Source organism: Ctenopharyngodon idella, chromosome 8 (assembly GCF_019924925.1).
Source record: "Ctenopharyngodon idella isolate HZGC_01 chromosome 8, HZGC01, whole genome shotgun sequence".
Classification (NCBI taxonomy): Eukaryota; Metazoa; Chordata; class Actinopteri; order Cypriniformes; family Xenocyprididae; genus Ctenopharyngodon; species Ctenopharyngodon idella.
The window spans coordinates 18,028,198-18,043,021 of NC_067227.1; the positions used below are offsets into that span (position 1 = coordinate 18,028,198).

At 38.6% G+C, this 14,824-nt stretch overlaps 1 protein-coding gene across 4 annotated transcripts; it reads left to right on the top strand.

Annotated features, from left to right (window-relative positions):
- The first annotated feature begins 6,396 nt into the window (after positions 1–6,396).
- prdm2a (PR domain containing 2, with ZNF domain a) lies at positions 6,397–14,822 on the top strand. Of its 4 annotated transcripts, none has more exons than XM_051903748.1 (3): positions 6,397–6,482; positions 8,481–8,558; positions 8,698–14,822. In XM_051903748.1, exons 2-3 carry the CDS (start codon positions 8,540–8,542, stop codon positions 13,185–13,187), a joined length of 4,509 nt encoding a protein of 1,502 aa, XP_051759708.1. In that variant the 5' UTR covers positions 6,397–6,482; positions 8,481–8,539; the 3' UTR covers positions 13,188–14,822. The 4 variants fall into 4 exon arrangements, with proteins under 4 accessions (XP_051759708.1, XP_051759707.1, XP_051759709.1 ...); XM_051903747.1 differs by having other exon boundaries at positions 6,424–6,482; positions 8,679–14,822; XM_051903749.1 differs by having other exon boundaries at positions 6,455–6,497.
- The last annotated feature ends 2 nt before the right edge of the window (positions 14,823–14,824 follow it).

Genomic DNA, 14,824 nt, shown 5'->3' on the forward strand with positions numbered 1-14,824 from the left:
ATCGCGACATCCGACGGGTTTTCCCAGAACGCATCACATATATACACATAGTACACATATATACATATACATATAATAAATACATTCAAACACATAAAAACATGTATGTGGCAGTTAAGATAAAGGCATATTATTAAATGGTATGTGTGCTGTTTTGGGTGGATAAGGGTGTGGGTGTGGTCATTGCTACAAGTTGCCCAATAGGCAATAGTGCCTCTGTACATGAAGGATGAGTTGTATAGACTTATAGTGGTTTATTCAGCTGTTTAGCATCACCAGATTTAACACCAGAGTTGCAGCACACCACAGCGTAGAACATGACACTAGCGACAACAGACTGATAGAATACTGCACATGTTGAAGGACTTTAGTCTTCTCAAGAAGTAGAGTTGACTGTGCTTTCTTGTACATCATCTCTGGGTTTTTAGTCCAACTGAGGTTGTCATCAATGTATATCAGGTACTTATAGGAGTCCACTCTCTTCATATCACAATCACGTATGGAGACAGGAACAATTTGATCCTTCCTTCTCGAAAGGATGTGTAAATTGAACATGTGTGTATGTAAATATAATTGTTCAGATTCAAAAATTGTCCATGTTCTACATTCATGTGTTTGTGTGTTGTTAAAAGTCAACTAAAAGAACAGTACATGAGAAGCTGATGTAATGAGCAAGGCTGACATTTGAATTTATTGGACAGCTGAATGTTGTGTGTGTGTGTGTGTGTGTTGGGTGGGTCAGGTGGAGGCTGTTGTTGAGTTCACATCTGGTGTTCTGTGATATGTGAGTCTCTCTCCCTCTCTTTTGTTAAGCAGTTCTTTGTGCCATGTGGATGGAACATGCATTGTCTATGTGTAACACTAATTGCAGCTCAGAAGTGCCCATTGTTTAATGCGTCTAAGTGTGTGTGGCATTGGTCAGTAGTTGGCACAAACATGTATCTACCACACACTACCACGAACAATCTACATGTGTCCTGTAGATTGTTCTGCATTCATGTCTTCATTCTCAGTACATGAATGAAATACATAAAGAGATTATGGGCAATGTAATTTTTGTTCTTGCTGAACCTATTTATATGAGGCAGAGCCTTTAGACTCTTGTGCAGAAAACCCATACTAGACTGCATTTACTGTGACAGTCTTTGCAAAAAAAAAAAAAAAAAGTAAATGAAATTTAGGTTGGATGAAATTGTGAACAAAAAGAGAAGACTATACATATTTTGGCTATCTGTGCCTGATGATGGTTATTAGCAAGTTATCATTTTGTTTTCTGGAGATAGTGTTAGAAAAACCTAAGATAACTTTTTTTTTTGTAAAGATCTCAAAAAGAACAGTTGGAAGCAGTTATGTTTGCTATTCATTTTGGTGCCACGATTATCTTATAATCTCTGTACTGATCTAGGATGTTGTTATCTTGTAAATGAATCAGCGCTGCATTTCCACACTCAAGATTTTCTCACAGTTTCAGTTGTATGCTGGAAATCAATGGACGTGTAGATAGTCTTTCACATATTCAAGAAATATCTTGCTTTATTCCACAATTTTTTTGAGTCTGGCTTATCACACTTTACTCTTTTTTTATAGATTCATTTTTATCCTTTCATATTGTAATATAGTTTTGGTGAGCACTTTACCTACTCTCCAAAAAATGTTGGTCCAGAAATGTTTGGTTAGAATTGCAACCCGATCAGAGTCATATATTTCTTCTGCTCCTTTTTTTTCCAGAAACTTCAGATTCTTACTATTTATGACATTAATATTTTATATTTTTATAGTAATGTTTTTATTTATAAGATGTATTCAAGTGTATTCAAGTATTTTCTTGCTTTTTATTGTATATATTTTATATTGTGCAAAATAAAGTAAAATAAAAAAAAATATATATATAAAAGAATGAATGAAATTAATAATAATAATAATAATAATAATAATTAAAGCTGCGAGCAGCATTTATCGGGGTTCAAGCATTTGAGGCCTTTAAGCACATAAAAAGGTATTATATTTTATTTAGCATGCATGTAAGCACTAGCCACAATTGTTTTTTAAAGGTTTTTTGACAGTTATAGCGCCACCTATCGCCACCTATAGCCATTTTAGTAAAAGTGGCTCCGCCCTCATCGTACGTTTTGGCACCTCTTAGGGACCGTGAATCAAAATTTCAACCTTTTTTTTGATAATTATTGATATTCAGACTCCAGAGAATCTTTCTGCACTGATTTGGTTCTGATCAGGCTGAGATTTGGCTTGAGCCCATGATTCCAGTGACATAAGACACTTCATTCTAGGACAAACAGTCTAGGAGTTATGAGCGATTTTGCATTTTTGATCGCTGTGGCGCCACCTATTGGCCGATTTGGATGAGTCCAGGTATCTGAGTAGCGAGCAAGACTACTACCATTTGACAAAGCTACCATAGACTTTATGTAGCCCCGCCCCTTTTCAGCGCTGCGCTCGTTGTCTTTTGACTTCCGGTTTGTATTTCCACAGCGATCTTACTTTTTTATGAATGAACTGCTCATTTTAAAATCTTCATCTGCTTTAAACATTACAATGCTCATGATAACTTTTGTTAAATCTACAATAAGTAAATCCACTTCACCAGCTAATTATTCTTTGACAGTGATGCCATACAATTACAGGGCTACCGCAAAAACGGAAGTTCAAAAACAAAATTCTAAAGATGGCTGCGAGCACGTTTCTCTGGCAATCGGTAATTATGAGGATTTGTGAAAAATCTGGGGGCTTTTGGGTAACTGCCAGAGCTCATAGGTAATGGTAAGAAGATGATGAACACTCAATTCTCAGATTCTCACTCTTGTGAAATTGTTTCATTGTGTGGTGTGAAAAATTAGGGTGATGCAAAAATGAGTACACCCCACAACAAAAACAACTACATCTAGTACTTTGTATGGCCTCCATGATTTTTAATGACAGCACCAAGTCTTCTAGACATGGAATTAACAAGTTGGGAACATTTTGCAACATCTATCTTTTTCCATTCTTCAAGAATGACCTCTTTTAGAGACTGGATGCTGGATGGAGAGTGATGCTCAACTTGTCTTCAGAATTCCCCATAGGTGTCCGATTGGGTTCAGATCAGGAGCCAATGAATCACTTTCACTCTGTTCTTCTTCATAAATCCAACAGGGGCCTTAGATGTGTGTTTAGGATCATTGTCATGTTGGAAAAGTGCACGACGACCAAGGGAACGGAGTGATGGTAGCATCTTCTCTTTCAGTATAGAGCAGTACATCTGTGAATTCATGATGCCATCAATGAACTGCAGCTCCTCGACACCAGCAGCACTCATGCAGCCCCACATAAGGACACTGCCACCACCGTGTTTTACTGTAGGCACCATGCATTTTTCTTTGTATTCCTCACCTTTGCGACGCCATACAGTTTTGAAGCCATCAGTTCCAAAAACATTTATCTTGGTCTCATCACTCCAGAGTATAGAGTCCCAGTGGTCTTCATCTTTGTCAGCATGGGCCCTGGCAAACTCTAGGCGGGCTTTTTTGTGCCTGGGCTTTAGGGAAGGCTTCTTTCGTGGAGGGAAATAGTCACCCCAGTTTGGCTTTCTACTTCTTTAGATAACTGTAGTGAACTTGCATGCCGATTTTCTTCAACCCTTCTCATCAGAAGACGCTCCTGTCGAGGTGTTAACTTCCGTGGATGACCTGGACGTCTCTGTTAGATGGTTGCAGTTCCATCTTTTTTAAATTTTTTACCACTTTTGCTATAGTATTCTGACTGATAAGTAAAGCTTTGCTGATCTTCTTGTAGCCTTCACCTTTCTGGTGTAAAGAAATTATTTTCTTTTTCAGGTCTTGTGACATTTCTCTTCCACGTGGTGCCATTGCTGACAGCATGAAATGGGAAGGGGTTTTAACACCCTTTTATAGTCAACTGTCTGCTGGACTCCTGTGTAATGAATAATTATAGACTCACCTGTGGTTGAATTCTTGTTAAATTAGACATTTGTAGTCTAAAATTTAGCTTTGCTCCAGTGACTTTCAGTGGGGTGTACTCATTTTTGCATCACCCTAATTTGAGTAAAACTGAAAATTTTGTTCTCTAAGTTATATTATTAACCTTACTTTCATGTTATAAGTTAAACAGATGTTATATAAAACTTAGTCTTGTGAACATTTTGGAAATTGTTTTTGTGTTCATTGAGATATTGTTTAAAATGTTACTTTTCAAAGGGGGTGTACTCATTTACGCTGAGCACTGTATATATATATATATATATATATATGCTCAACAGCATCCATAGCTGATCCTGGGTGTTTTGGTCACACATGATCTCGTTCATTAACATGCGAGAGGAATATGCATGGCACATGCATGGCTGACTCTCACACAAACACATTCTAATGTAAAAGAATGTTCAGTATGAAGGTGAAAGTGTGAGGGTGGAAGGCAGATGATTGAATAAGAGTGGGACGACCCGCAGATGAAGGACGAGTAGGTGAAGATTAATGCAGAGTAATGTGACAGTTCTATAATGGATGATTGTTGGATAGAACAGAACCACGCTGACTACAGATACCCTATACATTCCACAAATTGCACATGTGCTCATATCAGACTTGTGATTTAACAATACACTGCACACAGATGGTTCCCACTCCTCTTTAGACAAAAATGTGACCCAGGGTCCTACTTGTTGACACAGAAACAAACACATGCGTAAACTTACACCAACACAAACATCAGAAGTCAGATCGAGGAGTAATCCAGTGGCTTGACGAACTTAATCTGTTTGCAATTGATTATGTCCCTTGTTAGTTCACTCAAAAATGAAAATTCTGTCATTAATTACTCGCCCTCATGTTCATCTTCAAAACACAAATGATCTTTTTTCTTTTTAAGTATATTTTTGAGCAGATAAAAATCTATGCATGACATTCATGGAAAACATCACAACCTGTTGGTTTTCTTTTTTTTTTTTTTTTACAACCATAGAAATAAATGAAGAAAAATTATACAACAAATTGTCTTTTTAATTAAATCTGAGAGCTCTCTGTCCCTCCATTGACAGCCTACGCAACTATAGCCTACCACTTTCAAGCCCCAGTATAATGACATGACTAAAATAATCCATTTGACTTCAGTGGTTTAGCCTCAATTTTATGAAGTGACGCAAGTGAAAAAAACATAATTTACCGATTAATTTAACAAAATATTAATCTCCAACGCGAGTTCACACAATGTCTGCAATAGGCTACAACACGCATGCGTCGTGGTGCTCTCGTGTATGCGCGTTGGAGATTAATATTTAAAATTGAGGGTGAGTTATTAATGACAGAATTTTCATTTTTGGGTGACCTAAACCTTTAATGATCTCAGACATATTGTAGCCTGAGCAAATCCCCAGTTGTGGAGACAATACGAGCTCTCAATTTACTTCAGTAGGCTACAAATTGGGACACATAGCGGCCTCTAGTGGTCGCTAGTAATAACTACAGGAATGTGAGTTTCTAGAATTGAACAGACTGCATCGCTTTAATTCTGATAAGACCTTGAATATAATTTCCCCCCCTCTCAGATAGTGTTTAATGTCTAAAGCATACATAAACGAACACACACCTGCTAGCAATAAACACCGTGCTCCCCTTTGCTCTTCTTCGAGTAAAAAATGCATTTACTAACGTTATAGGCTATAATTTAAAATTCGTTTCGAGGTTGTAGCCTATTAGATGTAGGAGTGTGCTTAGTTTCTCTTGTAATCTATTGTTCTCTACTGTAAGACTGTCATCTGACACAATGGATGATGAAAACACACCAGCAAATGGTGGATGTTGCCTAATTTGTAATTCATTTGCACAATTTGCATAAAATATTTTCCATTGTGTATATGCAATTTTTACTGAGCACAATAAATATTAATTTATAATAATAATAAAATAATTTAAATACATTTATATAATTGTACCTACTTAAATTATTAATATTTGTATTAATGACCATCCTTCAGATTCAGTTGCTGGATAATACTACATGATGAGTTTGTTGTTTATTTTTAATACATTGGGGGATATACTAGCCTAATATAATCTCCTTTTAAGAATTGCTTTCATGCATTTACATTTGTGAGTGAAAAAATGAACAAAAAATACCTTATTATCAGACAACAGCATTCCAAACACAGTATTTTTCTAAACCTCTAGCCAATAAAACATTCCCCCTGAAAATATTTGAAAATACGCAGTTAAAATCGGCATTCTCTTGTCCCTTTGCCCACTTGGGAAAATATATATTTGCCGTGATAAAAATTAAAGCAAATAATTAAAACGGATTTATTACACATAATTGAATATCTTAAAATGACTTTTGCTTTACGTGTAATATTCCATGTACTATACAGGTGCATGAGATCTCGCACATGCGCCTTGTCCGTAGTGCAGTCTGCAGTAGCGACCGTCCTGCGCGTGCCCACCAGACTCAAGCAGCGAGGCGTCACAACAAAGCTGGTAAGCAATACACAGGTATAGCCAATTTAATACAGAGACCAAAAAGGGCATTTCTAATCAAAATCATGTGGCATAAAACGGCTTGCCGAAGTTTTGCGATGTCAATCTCGTTTATGTTGTCTGAGAGTTAGCACCGAGACTAACCGTTCGTGCATTTTATTTATTTTTTCTAAGTAATTACGCCATAAAAATCACAGTGATATACAGACGTACGAACTAAAATGCATGTCGAAGCACTTTAACGTGAAGCGTGTCTCTGACCGTGACCTTCTCGTCTACGCGCTTAGCGACAGTGTCAAATGGGGTTTGTCTTATTTAAAGGGCTGTCAGACAGCCGCAACATGTGCGCCTTGACTGTACAACAGACATGTTTACACGATTATACCCGCCTTTAACAGTTTAATTTATTTGCTGATACCATGCATTTATGTTGTGTAATTATTTGCACACGTGCATAAATCTGAACAGGCCTGTATGATATTATAAACAGCCGCTGCACGGTGGTAAATCGATCCCCCGCATATGTACAGCGGGAATGCGGCAGTTATGGGTGCATTACGTTATTCTTGAGCATCGTAGACAAAGACTCTTGCTTGGTCCTGTTGCCATTGTGTTGATAAGTTGTCTATTTACTGCATTAGGACGCCCAGTGATCCTAAGAAGCCTCTGTAAAATGAGATTATTTAATATTAGCTTATAAATTAATCTGACCCCACCCTCACCTCCACAGTCGTACAGGTAGACTACAAATGAACCCATAAGCTCACTCCCTGTAGGTTTATCTTTGCCCACATCTGAATTTAACATTTGTAATACTGGTAGGATGTGGGGTATAGGTTGCAACACCAATTGTAAACATGGGTGTAGTTTGTGTATAGATTTGTTGTGGTAATTCAATTTACAAAATAATTATTATAAAGTAAGTTATGCCAACCCACTCACCACCCCACCCTCATTTCATTTTAAAGGAAACATTTTAATTCAACAGCAAATAAAATAGGAAACAAATATAGAACATACAATTATAGCAACTAAAACATAACAGACCTTGTGTGTGTGTGTTGTGTCACTCTCATAATTGTGTAAAATGTATGCATGGTGCTATTTTGTGCAATCTTGTGTCCAGTAGCAATACTTTGGAAAGTAGCATTTCAACCCTCTCTGTCTGGCTAGCCGTAATATTTCATGTTTTGTTTTGTTTTTTAACATGCAGGTGAAAAAGTGTGGATACTGTATAGAGCCTGCTCATTCAGATGATTCCAGATACCTGTCATTTTACATCCATTAACATGGTCACAAATCAAACCATAAACCAAGACTTCTATTGTAACCCAGGATGACAGTGGACATTTACAATAGTAATTTCACCCCTGTAGATAATTTCAAATTGGTTAAACTGATCGTGTACAACTCAGTCCATGTTACAACAGTATTCAGCTTCCCCAGTAAAATTAGTCTTTGTTTTGCATAAGTATGTTTGCATCACTGCTATTTTTTTTATTGAAGGGCAGCGTGAGTATTCTTGGAAGAAAGAATTTTAGCTCACACTCTTTGCACTGCTAGAGTCATGTTGTCATGGTCATAGAAATCTAGATATTTAATAGCATAAAGAGAATTTTTAGTAATGAACTCAACTGCCCACCTATGTTTTATTTGAAAAGTTGCAATTATGATGATTGTTATTATTAATAATAATATCATTATTATTTAATTACCCTTTGTTTACACATTTCAGACATGTAGATTGCATTTATGAGTTTATGTGTATGTGTTGGGCCTGGGTTAGTTTAAGATATCAGACAAGAGTGGCATTGCATCATGCCATGAATCAGCAACTGTACTTTCTGTCACCCAGTTGGTTAATCTGGCACACATATGTAAATTCTGATTAAAAAAAAAAACTATGCCATTTTAATAGAGATATCTCTTATGAATCGTTATTTTTAAGTTAGTATTGTCTTTATCAAAAAATATTACTGTATTCATTTTTCCCTTCAGCCAACAGGGGGCCTCTCCTACATACCTAAGAAGAAACATTAGCGAGGCCAGTGAGGAAGATGTGGAGATCAGATGACAGTAAGTTTAAAAATGTTTCTTCATTTTATACATTTAGCAATGTTTTTGACATATGTTGGACAAGATTGCACAGGGTATATACATTCATACAGCAAATAAAAATTCTTCATTGTGTCACAGGCATGTTCATATGTTTCAGTTGTGGAAGAGGAGAGACATAGTATGCCATCAGAGGCTTTTCTCCAGCAACCTGAGTTTCAAGATGACCACTCTGATGAAGCTGTACTTCATAGCATCTTGGAGCCAGAAGGGGGAGAGATAGAAAGAACCGATGAAAAGATGGATTGCAAAGACAAACAGAACCCTCAATTGTTTCAGAATGCAAGCCAGCCTGTGTCCCAAAATGTAGCTAATCATAATCAAGCCTGTCAGGCAAGTGACTTTGAGCATGCTGGAATGATAAAACAGGATTATAGGACTGATTTGCCTTTAAATGACACTAAGGCTGACCTTGACCCTGGTACTAAACTCCAGGGTGAATTGCCCTGTCCTCGCTGTGAGAGAAAGTTTTCGAGTAGTCAAGGCCTGCAGCGGCACATACAAACACATGCTCTTTCAACCTGCCACACACAGCGGTTTAAATGCAATCGCTGCAGAAGGACCTTCAGTACACTGTTTAGTCGTCGGAGGCATGAGAAAAGGCATGAAAATAGAAACAAGAAGATGAATGATCACACAATTGCCACTTGCACTGCTAGTCAGATTGTCCCTGGCAGTGGTGAACCTTTGAAAACAGCATCACAAAACCCACAGCCAAACAAGTGCATTAATGCAGCTGATGGTGAACAAAAGGATGATAAAAACAGTCATTTCAAAGCCTCACATGTCTGCAAGTACTGCAAAAAAGCATTTAGGACTCATACTTGTCTGAAGAGACATCAGCGCAGGATCCATGAGCACCAGCTTCTTCCAAGAGGAGTTTATAAGAAGATCAAAATCACTCAAGCACCTGAAGGACAGCAGCTTGTTGAGACAGACAGTCAGACTGCTAACCCACAGTGTGCAGAGGACATTGATAAGGAAAAGGAATACATGGTTGACATCTCCAGTAATATTTCAGAGAATCTCAGCTTCTACATAGATGGGAAAATTGTCTCGACGAGTGCTGTAAGTAACTGTGAGGTGATTGAGATGAACTCTGGGGGTTCTGCTGTGATTGGATTGAATGCGGTTATAATCAGTCCAGCTCAAATTACACAAGCTCTTAAATTAGAAACCAATAATAACAGTTTCAACCCTGACCTGTCTGGACAATCCTCAACGAGACGAAGGACATCTACCCCACCTTTACTCCCACAAATAAAAACAGAATTAGAGTCTGAATCCATCTTGAGTACCTCATCATCTTCCTTGTCATCTTTATCATTGTCCTCCACATCTGGAGCTCCACTGGTCACTGCTCATTTACCTCAGTGCATTGAGACAGTTGCCTTTCACAAGGAAAAAACTGTCTATCTGTCTCCCAAACTTAAGCAGCTCCTGCAGAATCAGGATGGCAGTAAACAATCATTTGCGTTAATTTCTGATGGCCACAAACTGGGTCCTCCCTTATCCCTGACTGTTTTACCTGCAACAACAACTAGATTTAAGAGAAGGACAACCTCCCCTCCCAGCTCACAACAGCAAAACTCTGATCTGAATGTAGAAAAGCAAGATCAGGATTCTACAAAAGCCAAGATGTCAAAGTTGGAGAGCCATGAGTTGAGCATCTTGGGCACTGAAGAAACTGAGCCTTTAAATGTACCCATAAACAGCTCTGATGGAGCTCAAATGCAGCAACAGATCTTGCCATTGGACTGCTCTGTATCAAGAACAGGTGGAAACTCCTGTAATCAACAGCCATTGGACCTCTCCAACTCTGTGGGTAAGCGAGACAGCAGTGACTCCTTAGCAGAGTCCATTCTGGACTTAAGTATTAGTGGAAAGAGTTTAGACTGTGACTCTGCTGGAGTCTACCTCACTCAGCCTGCTTTGAGGAAGAATAAACCTAACTCTATTATGCTTCAGAAGGTGCTTATGAATGAGTATGGTGGGGTAGACAATCCTTCAGTTGAAGATTCAGATGCTGCAGGTGTCGTCAGTGCTCCTGACCTAACAAACCTTGCAGTTATGCCAGTGTCTGATGCAAGTCCACCAAACCCTGAAAGGCTTTTGTTTGAGTTGTCTCTTCCTCCTGCCTCAATCCATTCAACCCCTCCATTGCTCACTCCTGTCACTATCCATCCAGCTGCCTCAGTCCCTCCAAGTCACGGTTCACCTTCTTCATCTCCAACTTTTGTATCCTTTCTATCAACTCCCACAGTGGAACCCAATCAGGACATTCAAACTCTCCATTCAACTTTCCTGGTATCTGACACTGTACCACCCGCAGGGTCTATAGAAGACTGCGCTGATAATCCTGTACATCTTTCACAGGGTGATTTGAAAATGACAATCCCTGACTGGGTGTCCTCTGCTCCTGGAGGTCTGGAGAGCCTTATACCTGCAGCCCCTTCACTGACTTTACAAGGCCCTCATTGGGTCGCTGATCCTGCCATATGTGAACTAGCTCAAAGAACTTTGGTTGTAGACTCTGTATTAGCTTCTGATACACAGATATTTTCTCCATCTCTGCCTATTAACCAGTCCAACATCACATCCTTGACTTTTCCTCCAAACACTGTTGTTATTGAGTATACAGTTGCACTGCAATCTACAGAAAATATTCTCCCAGCTCCCCAAGCTAATCCTGTTCAATGCCTCTCAGATAAATTTCCTGTTGATGCATTACAGCAAGAACCTTATGTCCCATCTGAGCCACAACCTCTCAGTCAAGACACCACCCTACTTTATGAGCAATCCACACAGTCGGCACCTATAGAGCAGTCATCAAGCTCTACAGATGGTACACCGACCCTCACGGCCTCCACTAGTGTTATTAAAGCAGAGAACAAAGACGAGGATCAGGACAATGTCCAGTCCTCTGATTGTTCTAAGCAGGAAAACACAATTGAAGATGAGTTAACTCCCTTGCATCCTTTTTGCAAGAACTTTATGTGCAATGTTTGTGAAGAGCCCTTCCAGTCCATGAAGATTCTCAGTCAACATGTAGGTGAACACTCTAAGGAGTGGCCCTATAAATGTGAATTTTGTGTACAGTTGTTTAAGAGCGACACAGGTTTGCTGGAGCACCGTTCCAGTTATCATGGAATTGGTAAAATTTATGTTTGTAAAACATGTTCTAAGGAATTTGCTTTCCTCTGCAACTTGGAACAGCATCAGCGAGATCTCCATCCCGGTCAAGAGTGCTCACACACCGAAGTAGTACATGGCAAGTTAAGACCTGAAAACCATAACAGTCCCAAAACTGACATGACTGATCCAGGCCTTCCAATCGAAGAAATCAAGCAAGAATCTGACAACACAACCACTAAAGCAGAGGAGGATGCCTTGGACAACTCTTCTGAAGAGCTGTTTACAACAATAAAAATCATGGCATCTGGAGGGGTCAAACCAAAAGGCCCAGATGTACGTCTAGGCATTAACCAACACTACCCAAGTTTCAAACCGCCTCCTTTTCCATACCATAATCGAACACCAACTGGGACGACAGCAGCATCAGCCACTAACTTTACCACCCACAATATCCCTCAGACCTTCAGCACAGCCATTCGTTGCACCAAGTGTGGTAAGAGCTTTGACAACATGCCCGAACTGCACAAGCACATCTTAGCCTGTGCTAATGCTAGTGACAAAAAGCGCTACACTCCTAAAAAGAACCCTATACCACTTAAGCAGTTTGCAAAAGCACAAAATGGGGTGTTATCACCTGCAAGGATTGTTAATAGTAGGCAGAATCTCTCTCAAAAGGTCGGACAACCGAAAAAACTGAACTTTCACGAATCGCCAGTTAAGATAAAAATGAGTGTCCTGAATAAGAAGAAATCTCAGCTGGTGCAAAGGGGTAGACCTGTTGGGGGGAGAAGGGCCTTTGCTCAGGATGACCTAGACATTTTTGCATGTCCTCACTGTAGCAGGGAGTTCACATACAACGCTAGCTTAAAGAAACATGTAGCTTTTAGCTGCCCCATGAGGCCGACCAGTAGAAACTCCAAGAAAAGAACACTCAGTGTCGTCTCAGCCCAGGAGAACAACGGGAGCCTTCGGAGACAAATTGCAAATATGAGTGCAAAGCCACAAGGGTCAAGCCATGGGCCAAAAACAATAACAAAGAGTCAGATCATCAAGCAAAATGCAGCAGTTGATGCCACTCAGGATTTTAGGCTTAAAAGATCTTCCATTCTGTCAACATCTGTGGTTCAATCTAATAAAAAAAGCAAGCCTATTTTAAATAGCAGCTTTTTGCCGCAGATGGATTCAAAGCAGATAGTCCTCTCCTCAGTTGCTCAGGTTAACTCTCAGGAGCCAGGTGTTCGGGTACATGTTTTGGGTAGAAAAATGGAGCAGAGAGTGGGCGACGTCAAGCTACAGCCCAGAAGAGATGACCGTTTGTCTCTGAGGTTGAGAGAGAGAGTAGGAGGACCTATTACTCGAAGTGTACAGCAGGCCAGCACCACAACAACAGTCCTTAAACAGCCAGACAGTCACAACATCATCATGCATCCTGTCATTCTTCAAGTCAAGAAATGAGAGTTGTGAAAAAAAAAAGATCATTGATGTCAACTTTTTTTTTAAATGCCTCCTTAGTGCAACATTTACCTGTAAATAGGCATCTAAATATTGGACATGTTGAAACAAACTTAGAATTATGGCTGAAAAAAAGAATGCCCTTTTTATCTTTTTAAATTCACTGGCTCAAACACAGCAGCCTATAATATTTACATTGTAAATATCATAAAATACCATTACTATCTATTCATATGAGAACACGGCCAACATATCAACTTGTCATATGTAAATACTTTTGCCTTCTGAAAAATTTTAATGTGCTATCACAGTTTCTGGGTAAGTCCACTTACAGAGTTTAACTCATACTCTGCTCTAACATATGTAGTTTTGAAATGACCTTGATGGGCTAGTTTAGGACTAAATGCTGAGCTAGCTAACTAAATTCGGCAGAAAAGTAGATCTCCGGAGCTAGACTGAGTACCTTTGGATTACATAAATCTCAAACCTTGGAAGTATAATGAAATGTCATGTTAAATCAAAGCCTGAAGAGTGGGGAAGTGGGGGGTCTCATGCACTTTATGCTGTAGTTCATATTCACCTGTGTTAAAATGCATTGCAATACGATTAATCAATTACTACCAATTATTTATTAATATATGTATTCTGTGTTTAAGAGAAGACAAGATGTGTTCAGTGAGGTTCACTGGAAAACAGGTATTATTGTAATGGTAACTGCTTCTATTTTTGTAGATTGTGTTAGTTGTGTTTTATTTGTTGTATAGATGCAGTTTAGACTCTTCATGCATGCCAGAGATTTCATGTATGAGTGAAGGGAAGGGTCAGAATATAATATATCTGCACCTCAAGGGGCAGGAGAAATGTATATTCTGTTCACAAATATGTATGAATCTATTTTAAAAGTTTCTATTTCTCTCTTCCTTACTTTTTGTGCTATTCTCCTGCTGAAATATAAACATATTTGGTCAGCTGTCAAATGAGTAGGTCTCATTTTTTGATGCACATATTGCGTAGCATTTGGGAAGATAGTTATTTGTGAAATAAGGCATTGGCCGTCAGGTCTGGAAATTTAGCTCTAAAGATGACTGTTTTAGGACACATTTGTGTCTTGTTGAGTGGCCATGCTGATGGTAAACAAAAAGTCCTAAAAGGGTCAATGATCATAATGCAGAGATGCAGTGTTTAGGACAAATGTTAAATGATTATATTTTTTATTAGAAGACCTGTTCTTTAATTGGATTCATTGTAACATTTTAGAACAAGTTAACAGGTAAAAAGTTTAAGGCTAATATGAACACTGTGAAATGTTTACACTATGATTGATTGTTGTGACTGAAAATGTTACCAAAGCTTGCTAACAGGAAGATACACTTAGCTAAATGGGCTTCTTTATAGTATATCAGAACTGATAATATCTATTAGAACTTGTCTTCTGGAGAGAAATAACACAATTATTGTAGGCTTAATCCTTTTTGTAACTTTTAATCCATTGTTTATTTATGGCCAAAAAGTTTGCTTTGTGGCATTTATATTCTTGACGCAAAATTATTGACTCAAAGTTTTCAGGCTTGAAAGAGTTTCAAAAGTTTTTTAATGTGAAATGTGAATGACTTAATAAATTGCTCTGTTTTAAGTTCATT